The 11,674-nt window shown below is 59.8% G+C and overlaps 1 protein-coding gene across 1 annotated transcript; it reads right to left on the bottom strand.

The window, feature by feature from the left end:
* Nucleotides 1-322: 322 nt before the first annotated feature.
* On the bottom strand, nucleotides 323-11,233 carry LOC104027744 (long-chain fatty acid transport protein 2-like). Its single transcript, XM_075725495.1, has 10 exons — nucleotides 10,738-11,233; nucleotides 5,438-5,647; nucleotides 4,766-4,924; nucleotides 3,838-3,962; nucleotides 3,545-3,739; nucleotides 2,757-2,847; nucleotides 2,324-2,522; nucleotides 2,132-2,229; nucleotides 1,158-1,288; nucleotides 323-499 (listed from the first exon to the last, which is right to left on the bottom strand). The coding sequence occupies exons 1-10, from the start codon at nucleotides 11,231-11,233 to the stop codon at nucleotides 323-325; spliced, it is 1,881 nt and encodes a 626-aa protein (XP_075581610.1).
* Between the last annotated feature and the right edge of the window lie 441 nt (nucleotides 11,234-11,674).

The following is an 11,674-nucleotide window of genomic DNA, read 5'->3' as shown; positions in this document are numbered from 1 at the left end:
TGGGCACCATCTGCTCCATCCAGAAGGGAAAGCGAGTGGGTCAGTCCCCAGAAAATGGCCCTCACTGACCCAGCACCTGCCTGGACCCAGCTAATTGGAATTAAGCCTTTAATTTCCACAGCCATCATGACACGGAGGCACTGGGGCAGGATAGCGAGCACTGAAACCAGCCCATCGCCCTCGTTGTGCTCCGACACCATTCAGAACTCCCCGAAGGAAGTGAGAACTGCCTGATTAGCCCCAAATTGGCCTTGCCAGTTGCCCCGAGGCAATTATCGCCACAAGCCATCGCGGAGACCCTGGCATGGCATGGCTCCTTCTTCTACAGGTTGAGCTTCATGTCCAGGATGGCGGCGTAGATGTCGGGGTTCAGGGGCACGTAGGTTTTCTTCTTGTCATCGCGGAAGAAGAGGGGGTCTTTGATGACATTGGGGTCAAAGCCTTCTTTGACCAGGTTGCCTTTGCACTGCTTGAAGGTCCCCGTGATCTCCAGGGCATCCTGTGGAGATGGACGGTGTCATCAGAAACGGGGATGGACGGCGTTAACTGGCGTGGTGTGACCGGCACCATCATCAGAAATGGGGCACCCCAGTGCTGTCGTCGGCAATGTGGGGGACCAACGCCGTCATCGGCGCGGGAGGACCCGGGTGCCGTCACTGGAAATGGCGACCCCCGTGTCGTGGGCGCATGGGCACAGATGGTGTCATCGGAATTGGGGGGACCTGTATGGTGTCATTGGCACAAGGTGACCACCCGTTGGCACAGAGTGACCACCGCTGCCATGGGCAAGGAGGGACCTTGACGCCGCCGTCGTCGGAAAGGCGGGCCAACACAGTCATGAGCGCAGGGTGACCCTGATGTTGTCATTGACGTTGGGTGACCGTCACCGTCTCCAGAAATGGATGGACAGTGCCATCAACAACAGGGTGACCCTGGCGCTGTCACCGCTAACGGGGGACCCCAGCACCGTTACTGGCACAGGGTGCCCGGCACCGTCATCAGAAACCGGGGGGACACAGACACAGCCCTTGGAAATGGGCGCTGGCGCCCGTGCTGCCGAATCACCCTTCGTCCAAAGGACTAACTTGGCAGAGGACTAAAAACCACCTGTCCCCCAGAAGCCACCCCGATGCCTGGGTGAAGCTGGGACCACTGACCTGGATCCGCACGAAGCGGGGGGCAGCATAGCTGGGCAGCGTGTCCTTGGTGAAGGCGTAGAAGTTCTCACCCTCGAAGCTCGCCCCGGCCTTCAGGCGGATGGCTGCCATACCGCACCTGCCCTCACACCCTGCAAACGATGCCGGCGGGTTATTTTAGGCAACCGAGTCTCATTTTATTCTTCTTGGTGGCCGCTTGGACCATTATGGGGACCTGTTGCATGCCCAGAGCAATGTTGGACACTTATTTTGGGTGGAAGTGTCCCACTTTAGCCTTCTCAGAGGCTGCTGGGACCATGATGGGGGCACATCATGTGCCCAAAACAACAACAGACACTTTGGGCAATTGAGTCCCCTTTTACTCTTCCTGGTAGCCACATGGACCATCATGGAGTTATGTCAGTTTCCCAAAACACCACCAGATGCTTCTTTTGGGCAACCGAGTCCCATTTTACTTGGTGGCTACTTGGACCATTGCAGGGGCACGTTGCATGCCCAGAACAATGCTGGACACTTGGTTTGGGCAGCCAAGTACCCCTTTAACCTTCCTGGTGGCCACTCAGACCTTTACAGGAGCTCACTGTGTACCAAAGCCATGCCAGAGACTTATTTTGGGTCAGTAAGTCCTACTTTAGTCACCTTGGTGGTCAGTTGGACCTTTATGTGGGTGTGTTACTTGCCCCAAAAACACTAGATGTTTCTTTTGGGCAACCCAGTCCTGTTTTACTCTTCTTGGTGGCTGTTTGGACCGTTGTGGCAGTAATCGTGCGCCCAAAACAATACCGGACTCTTTATTTTGGGTCAATGAGTCCTGAAGTGCTCAGGCAGTTGGACTAGGTGATCATTGTAGGTCCCTTCCATTCTATTCTACTTTAGGCTTCTCGGTGGCCGCTCAGACCATTTGGGGACAAGTCACATCACCAGATTCTTAATTTGGTCCGACTCGCACCACCCCTGCACCGCCCAGTACTCACCTGGCACGGACACTCCGTACACGTTGACCTCCTGGATGAAGTTCACCATGGCAAGCGTGGCCTCCACCTCCGTCGTGGCCACATTCTCACCTTTCCAACTAGGGAAGAGAAGGGATGAAACTGTGAGGGGGGGATTTGGGCTGGCAGGTGGCATTGCCCACACAGATGGGGGTGTGAGAGCATCAGAGGTACCGGAAAGTGTCTCCCACGCGGTCGTGGAAGTAGACGAATCTTTCATGGTCAATCATGAGGAGGTCACCGCTGTTGAAGAAGAGGTCGCCTTTGACCAAGACGTCCCTCAATATCTTCCTCTCTGTCTTCTGGGAATCGCCCGCGTAGCCGTGGAAAGGGGTGGCTTTGGTGATTTTAATGACCAGCAGCCCTGTTTCACCTTTGGGGACGGAAAGGAGGCCAGTCAGCACTGCCTTGGTGCCGGGGAACGTCACCTCCATGCCCCACCGGCTGCTCGGGGGTGACCTTCCTCTTTCTTTGAGGGGTTTCTGGTGGCTTCCAGCCACCAAGATGACGGTGATAGGCACCAAGAGGTGGCTTTGATGCGTCTCAACTCTCTGTCTACCTCCTCTTTCCTCCCAAAAAGGCCCTCGTAAGGCTCATTGCTTCTTACCGGGGTGGGCTCGGATGCAGAGACCTCGCTCGTCACGTATGGGTTCGTCGTCCTCCACGTTGTACTTGATCAGCTCAAAGGGAGCAAAACACTGGAGGGCGGAAGAGAGACAAAGAGAGAAACTGGTGGGTGGAAGAGAAATGCGAGACTAAAAAGAGTGAGAAGAATTTCCTTCCAGTGCCAGGTCCAATCCTCTGTTACTCATTACAACTCACAGAAACACACCCTGGGCCCCCGCCGCCCCAAATCCCAACATCCTGGGTAGCCACTTGTTTTCCATCCAAGCTAACGCCCTTTATATTTAAATAAGATTTAATCTAATAGATTCAACCATTGACCAAACTCATGAGATTGTTCAAATCAAAGAGCCGTGGGCGAATGCTGAGCGCTGGCAACTGTGGGGAAAGGGTGGAGAAAAAAAACTTATTTTGGCAGCTTTTGCTCAACACGTGGGTGGTTGGAGACTGGGAAGCGACACCAAAGTGGCCTTTCTCGGGGCTGATAGAGATGTCCAGGTCACCACGGACACTCCAAAACCAGACTTTGAGTCAACGCTGTTGAGTCAACGTTGGCCAAGCAGGTGGAGGGGACTCCTTTTAGATGTGAAACGGGGGTCCTGGAGATCCTGCTTTTGTATCAGCCCAACCTGACGGACAGCGTTGGCTTCCCCAAGGAGGTCACCGTTTGTGCCACCATGGAGAGGGTATCCTGGAGAACCCCACTTTGGCATCAGCCCAATTTGGGGTGCAGTGTTGCTCCCCCCGCCGCCGTCGTCACTGGTGGCTCACCTTGAGGAACATGTTGGCTCTGCCCACGGCCCCGATCTTGCCGGTGTAGTTGATAAAGCCAGCGTTGCCCTCGGTGGCCCCATAAAACTCCCAGATGGAGATGGGCCCGAAGCGCTGGAGGAAGTCCTTCCACACATCTGCCCGCAGGCCGTTGCCCAGGGCCAAGCGCACGCTGTGCTCCCGATCGTTGGCGCGCTGTGGGGTGACAAAGGGAGGAACCGTCTCGGCATGCACCCCACGGCATTGCCCCCCACCCTGCCCCGGGGTGGATTTCGGGCTGGTGGGGACCGTACCTTGGGCATGTTGCAGAGGTAGCGCAGGAGCTCGCCCACATACTGGATGACGGTGATGTTGTAGCGGCGGCAGTCGTCCCAGAACTGGGAGGCAGAGAACTTGGCCCGCAGGACGCAGGTGGCTCCTGTGGGGACAAGGCAGGGTGATGGTTACCCCTCCCCGTTGCCTCTTTTTTCCCTTTTCTCCATCCAGCCATCTTCATGAGCATCTGCCCTGTCCATTCAGCCCCAGTCACCCATTATCTACAGACACGCTTCTCCTTTTCTGGCTTCTTTTCATCCCACTCTCCTTTTCTGTCCCTATGCTTTTTGTCATCTGTCCGTCCATCTAGCCTTCCATCCCCTACTAATCCATTTATCGCTATAGAGAGCTTTCGCCTTTTCTCTCTCCTTTCCTTTTCTTCCCTCCATCCTCACGTTTTTCCATCAGCCTTCAGTCCATCTCCAGAAAAAGTCTGTCCATCCCTATATTAAAAAAAACACTCTAGCCAATCCATCTGTCCATCTCCATAAAAATCCATGTGTCCATCTCCATAAAACAGTTGTCCATCCATCTAGAATGTCCATCCATCTAGAATGTCCACCCATCCATCCGTCCATCCATCTAGAATGTCCACCCATCCGTCTGTCCATCCATCTAGAATGTCCACCCATCCATCCGTCCGTCCATCTAAAATGTCCACCCATCCGTCCGTCCGTCCATCCATCTAGAATGTCCATCCATCTAGAATGTCCACCCATCCATCTGTCCATCCATCTAGAATGTCCACCCATCCGTCGATCCATCCCTCACCCATGTAGGGACACAGCTGCCTCTCTCCCTTCTTCCTCTTCGCTCTCCACCCATCCCCAACACCTCTCTCTGCCTGTCCTTGCCGGCACCCCCTCCCTGTGCTGGCCGGACCACGTTGGGCATGGGGGTACGTACCGACCTCGAAGCACCCGCCCACCCCGATGAGCAGCCCGGCTGAGTGGTAGAGCGGGAGCGTTGTGTAGATGACATCATCAGGCCGCAGGCCACAGAGCCGACTCAGGTTGGCCACCATCATCAGCTTCAGCTCTGTGATCACTGCTGCCTTGGGCAGCCCTGGGGGGTGGAGCAGAGTGGTGAGAAATGTCCTCCTCGGAGGTGGTGGTGTGGGGTGGGAGGTCAAAACCCTTCCCTCAGGGTGGTGGGTCTCCATCCCTAGAGCTCTTCAGACCTCGCTGGGAGGAGCCGTGAGGAACCTCATCCAGCTGTGCCTGTGTTGGTTGGGGTGGGACCTGGTTTGGGGTCAAGGTTGGATGTGGGAGGTCCGATTCCCCGCCCCGTCCCAATGAGGACAGACCCAGGTGCATGGTGAGTCTCCATCCTTGGCGATGCCCAACCCTCGCGTGGACACAGCCAGGAGGAACCTGGCCCGGGGGGACCCACGATGGTCAGGGCTGGAGAAGGGCCTCCATGAGACCCCATCCAACACCACCTGCACCGCCTTGCCCACACAACCCACGGGGGACAACCTCCTTGGGCTCCTCACCCACCGCACCCAAGCCCTCCCAGTCGCTGTTCTCCAAGGAGCAGACCCTCCTGCCTTTGGGGTTTCTGCCCCCACAGCCTCACCGGTGGTGCCGGAGGTGTAGATGTAGATGGCCTTGGAGTTGGAGGTGATGCCGGCGCGGTGGTGGGCGGGCAGGGGCTCATCGGAGGCCGCCTCGATGAAGGGCAGCAGGGCCTCGACGCCCGGCGTGGGCGACGTGGAGCTCAGATAGAAGACGCGGATGCCGTCACGCTGCAGGGCCGGCAGCACCTCCTCCACGGCGGCCTGGAGCTCTGCGGGGAGGGGGGGTCCCCAGACGGACGAGCATCCGAGAGGGGAACCCAAAGGGTCAGGGGTGGGCACCTGGCGTACCCCAATGGGCACCCCGCTCAGCTGGGCGCCCCAGGCCTCGTGGATGGGTGCTCCGGAGGTCCCAGACGGGCACCCAACGCACCCCTCGATCGGGTAGGGACCCCGTCCATCCCAGATGGGCACCCAAAGGACCCCGGGTGGGCACCAGGCGCACCCCAAATAAGGACCTCGAGCGGGTGGGCACCCTGCGTGGGTGGGTGCTCCACGGCTCCCAGACAGGGCTGGCACCTGGAGGGTCCCATGCGGGAGCCCCGAGGATCCCGCTGGGTGCTCGAAGCACCCCAAAAGTGCTCCCTGACCACCCGGGCCCCCCATAGATCCCCGAGGGGCACCCTGAGCACCCCAAAGGGGTGCCCTGACCAGACAGACCCCCCTGGGCATCCCGAAGGCACCCCCAGGATCCCAGCTGGGCACTGGAAGCGCCCCAGAAGGCCCCCCCATCACCCCAGCGGGGCGCCTGCAGCACCCCCGAAGGGTGCCCCGATCCGGTGGGTGCCCCCAGCACCCCGAGGGGCCCCTGAGCCCCCCCAGACGGGCACCCCAGGGTCCCAGTGGGTGCAGCCTCCTCCTGCCCTGATTTGGGTTTTTTTTCTCTCTCTCTTTCCCCCCAAAACGTGACACACAAAAAAAGGACCTTTACCCCGGGAAGGAGATGGTGATGATTAACCCGTGGCCTCGGCACGGCCAGCGCACCCCGACATGCTCACGGAGGCTGCGGGGTGTTGCACACGCGTGTGCGAAGGGCTGCATGAGCAGCCGTGACCGCGTCGGGGTGGGGTGGGGGTGGTGCAAATACAGCCCCAACGTGACCAACCTCTCGCACGCTCAGGGCAAACGGCCCCGCTGTGCCTCACGCCCACACGCGTGCCACATGTGCAAGAGCATGTATGGGCGCTGACACGCGTGCAAATACATGCACACTGACACGCATGCAAATTCATGCACACTGACATACATGCAAATGCATGGACGTACACTGACATGTGTGCAAATGCACCCATAGAAACTGACACACATGGGAACGCACGTATGCACACCGACACATGTCCAGAGACGTGCGCAGGCACTGACACACGTGCAAATGCATGCATTGACACTGACATACATGCCGCTGCATGTATAGACACTGATACATGTGCCAGCACATGCACGGACGCTGGCACACATGGACAGACAGCAACATGCGTGCAGATACATGCATGGACACCGATGTGTGCAAGTGCATGCACACACAGTGACACGCATGGAAACACATGCACAGACACTGACACGCATGCGAATCCATGTACAAACACTGACATGCCTGCAGACCCATGAACCCTGACAGGCATGCAGACATATGCCCAGGCACTGACACCCGTGCACATCCATGCACAGGCAACCAACACGCGTGCAGACACGTGCAGGCACTGACACATGTGCAAACCCAGGCACTGACATGCATGCAGACACATGCACAGGCACCGACACGCGTGCAGACACATGCAGAGGCACTGACACATGTGCAGACACATGTACAGATGCTGACACCTACGCAAATCCATGCACGGGCACTAATGCATATGAAAATCCATGCACAGACACACATGCAGACACATAGACAGGCATTGACATGCACACAGACACATGCACAGGCACTGACACGCGTGCAGACACACGCACAGACGCTGACATGAACGCAGATGCACGCACAGGCACTGACACACATGCAGACACACGCGCAGACACTGACATGAACACAGATGCATGTACAGGCACTGACACGCATGCACAGGCACTGACACGCGTGCAGACACGCATAGACACTGACATGAATGCAGATGCACACACAGGCACTGACACGCATGCACAGGCACTGACACACGTGCAGACACGCGCACAGACGCTGACACGAACACAGATGCACACACAGGCACTGACACACGTGCAGACACGCACACACACTGGCATGAACGCAGATGCATGCACAGGCACTGACACGCGTGCAGACACACGCACAGGCACTGACACGCGTGCAGACACGCACAGACGCTGACATGAACGCAGATGCGTGCACAGGCACTGACACGCATGTAGACATGAGTGCTGCCACTGACATGAACGCAGATGCACACACAGGCACTGACATGCATGCAGACGCACACAGACGCTGACACGAAGACACATGCATGCACAGGCACTGACACGCGTGCAGACACACACACACAGACACTGACATGAACGCAAATGCACGCACAGGCACTGACACACGTGCAGACACACGCACAGGCACTGACACATGTGCAGACACACGTACAGACACTGACATGAGCGCAGATGCACGCACAGGCACTGACACGCGTGCAGACACATGCACAGACGCTGACATGAACACAGATGCACGCACAGGCACTGACACACGTGCAGACACATGTACAGATGCTGACACCCACGCAAATCCATGCACGGGCACTAACACGTATGAAAATCCATGCACAGACACACATGCAGACACATAGACAGGCATTGACATGCACACAGACACATGCAGACACGTGCTGCCGCTGACATGAGTGCAGATGCACGCACAGGCACTGACACACATGCAGACACACGTGCTGCTGCTGACATGAACGCAGATGCATGCACAGGCACTGACATGCATGCACAGGCACTGACACGCATGCAGACACATGCACAGACGCTAACATGAACACAGATGCATGCACAGGCACTGACACGCGTGCAGACACGCGCACAGACACTGACACGCGTGCAGACACATGCACAGACGCTGACATGAGTGCAGATGCACGCACAGGCACTGACACGCATGCACAGGCACTGACACGCGTGCAGACACACGCACAGACACTGACACGAACACAGATGCACACACAGGCACTGACATGTGTGCAGACACGCGCACAGACGCAGATGCATGCACAGGCACTGACACGCGTGCAGACACACGCACAGATGCTGACACGAACGCGGATGCACGTACAGGCACTGACACACGTGCAGACACGCACACAGACACTGGCATGAACGCAGATGCACGCACAGGCACTGACACGCATGCAGACACACACAGACACTGGCATGAATGCAGATGCACGCACAGGCACTGACACGCGTGCAGACACACGTGCTGCCACTGACATGAATGCAGATGCACGCGCAGGCACTGACACGCGTGCAGACACGCACACAGACGCAGATGCACGCACAGGCACTGACACGCGTGCAGACATGCACACAGACGCAGATGCACGCACAGGCACTGACACGCGTGCACAGGCACTGACACGCGTGCAGACACGCGCACAGACACTGACACGAACACAGATGCACACACAGGCACTGACATGTGTGCAGACACGCGCACAGACGCAGATGCATGCACAGGCACTGACACACGTGCAGACACACGCACAGACGCTGACACGAACGTGGATGCACGCACAGGCACTGACACACGTGCAGACACGCACACAGACACTGGCATGAACGCAGATGCACGCACAGGCACTGACACGCGTGCAGACACGCACAGACACTGGCATGAATGCAGATGCACGCACAGGCACTGACACACGTGCAGACACACGTGCTGCCACTGACATGAATGCAGATGCATGCGCAGGCACTGACACGCGTGCAGACACGCACACAGACGCAGATGCACGCACAGGCACTGACACGCGTGCACAGGCACTGACACGCGTGCAGACACGCACACAGACACAGATGCACGCACAGGCACTGACACGCGTGCAGACGCGCACAGACGCAGATGCACGCACAGGCACTGACACGCGTGCACGGGCACTGACACACATGCAGGCATGCGCACAGACGCTGACACGAACGCAGATGCACACACAGGCACTGACATGCGTGCAGACACACGCACAGACACTGACACGAATGCAGATGCACGCACAGGCACTGACACACGTGCAGACACATGCACAGACACTGACACGAATGCGGATGCACGCACAGGCACTGACACACGTGCAGACACACAGACACTGGCATGAACGCGGATGCACGCACAGGCACTGACACGCATGCAGACACGCACAGACACTGGCATGAACGCGGATGCACGCACAGGCACTGACACGCGTGCAGACACACGTGCTGCCGCTGACATGAGTGCAGATGCATGCACAGGCACTGACACGCGTGCAGACACGCACACAGACGCAGATGCACGCACAGGCACTGACACGCGTGCACAGGCACTGACACGCGTGCAGACACGCACACGGACGCAGATGCACGCACAGGCACTGACACGCGTGCACAGGCACTGACACGCGTGCAGACACGCACAGACGCAGATGCACGCACAGGCACTGACACGCGTGCACGGGCACTGACACACATGCAGGCACGCGCACAGACACTGACACGAACGCAGATGCACACACAGGCACTGACATGCGTGCAGACACACGCACAGACACTGACACGAATGCAGATGCACGCACAGGCACTGACACACGTGCAGACACACAGACACTGGCATGAACGCAGATGCACGCACAGGCACTGACACGCATGCAGACACGCACAGACACTGGCATGAACGCAGATGCACGCACAGGCACTGACACACGTGCAGACACACAGACACTGGCATGAACGCGGATGCGTGCACAGGCACTGACACGCATGCAGACATGCACAGACACTGGCATGAACGCAGATGCACGCACAGGCACTGACATGCGTGCAGACACACGTGCTGCTGCTGACATGAGTGCAGATGCACGCACAGGCACTGACACGCGTGCCGCCACGCGTGCCGCCGCTGGCCCCCGTGCGAACACGCGCCCCAGCCCCGCCACGTGCCCACGCTGCCCTCCCTCGCCCCCCACGCGCCCCCAGTCCCACGCCCGCGCGCCCGCCGCGCGCCCGCAAGGGGAAGGGGCGGCGGGGCCGGAGGGGCCGGAGGGGCCGCGCCCGGGGTCCCCTGGGTGCCCCGAGTCCCGCGGCGCGGGCGGGGGCCACTCACCGGGGCTGGCCAGGAGCAGGGTGGCCTGGGCGGCGGCGAGCGCGTGCCGCAGCGCCTGGCCCCGCGCGTTGCAGTTGAGGCAGGCCATGAGGCAGCCCAGCTTGGCCAACGCTAGCCACGTCCACACGTAGGTGGGCTCGTTGGGGAGGAAGACGGCGACGGCCTGGCCCGGCTGCAGCGCCAGGCGCCGGGAGAACGCCCGGGCAGCCCGGTTGCTCCGGCGCTCCACGTCCTCGTAGGTGTAAATCTCATCCTGGAAGCGGAGCAGCGGCTGGCGGGGCCGGCGGCGAGCGTGCTCCTGGAAGACGTCGAGGAGGGTGACGGCGGGGCGGCGGTCCAGGCGCCGCCGGCACCGCAGCGAGGAGCGCGCCAAGGCAGCGAAGGCCACCAGGTCAGCCCAGAGGAAGGGCGCCAGGCGCGAGGCCGCCGCCGGCACCAGCAGCAGCAGCACGACCAGCCCGGCCACCGCCGCCGTGACGGCCGCCGGCACCGCCATGGCCACGGCTGGCGCGCGCTGGCTGCCGCTGACCAAGGTCCACCCCGGTGCACCTTGCCCTCGCCGCCGGCGCCCGGCGGGGCTTCGCCGCGCTTGCCGGTCTTGCCGGGATGACGGCGCTTTGTTTTCTTTTCGGCTTTTATTTTTTTTTATTTTCCCCCTCCCTTTCCTTTTCCCCGCGGTAGGAGCCCCGCTTCGGGGCATGGAGCCGCGCTGCGGGGGCGGCTCGCACCGCGCCCGCCCGGCCGCTGCCTGCCCGGCCCCCCGCCTCGGCCGCTCCGGCCGCCGTCTGTCCGTCCATCCCGCTGCCCTTCAGATCCCCCTGGCCGCTCGCCGGCACTGGCCAGTGGCCACCCAGCCGGGCTTCGCCGGCACTGGCCGGTGGCCACCCAGCCGGGCTTCGCCGGCACCCGCTCGCGGGCCCGCAGCCGCCGAGCCGAC

Source organism: Pelecanus crispus, chromosome 31 (assembly GCF_030463565.1).
Source record: "Pelecanus crispus isolate bPelCri1 chromosome 31, bPelCri1.pri, whole genome shotgun sequence".
Classification (NCBI taxonomy): domain Eukaryota; kingdom Metazoa; phylum Chordata; class Aves; order Pelecaniformes; family Pelecanidae; genus Pelecanus; species Pelecanus crispus.
Note: the sequence above shows the minus strand (reverse complement) of the source record. Positions and strands in the feature narration are given on the sequence as shown.

Bases quoted from the DNA above. Each gene is read 5' to 3' on its own strand.
- LOC104027744 (XM_075725495.1), bottom strand. From the start codon at position 11,233: ATGGCGGTGCCGGCGGCCGTCACGGCGGCGGTGGCCGGGCTGGTCGTG. The intron at 5,648-10,737 runs GTGAGTGGCCCC...CCCTCCCCGCAG, and splicing joins CCTGCTCCTGGCCAGCCCCG to AGCTCCAGGCCGCCGTGGAG. The intron at 500-1,157 runs GTCAGTGGTCCC...CCATCTCCACAG, and splicing joins CCCGCTTCGTGCGGATCCAG to GATGCCCTGGAGATCACGGG.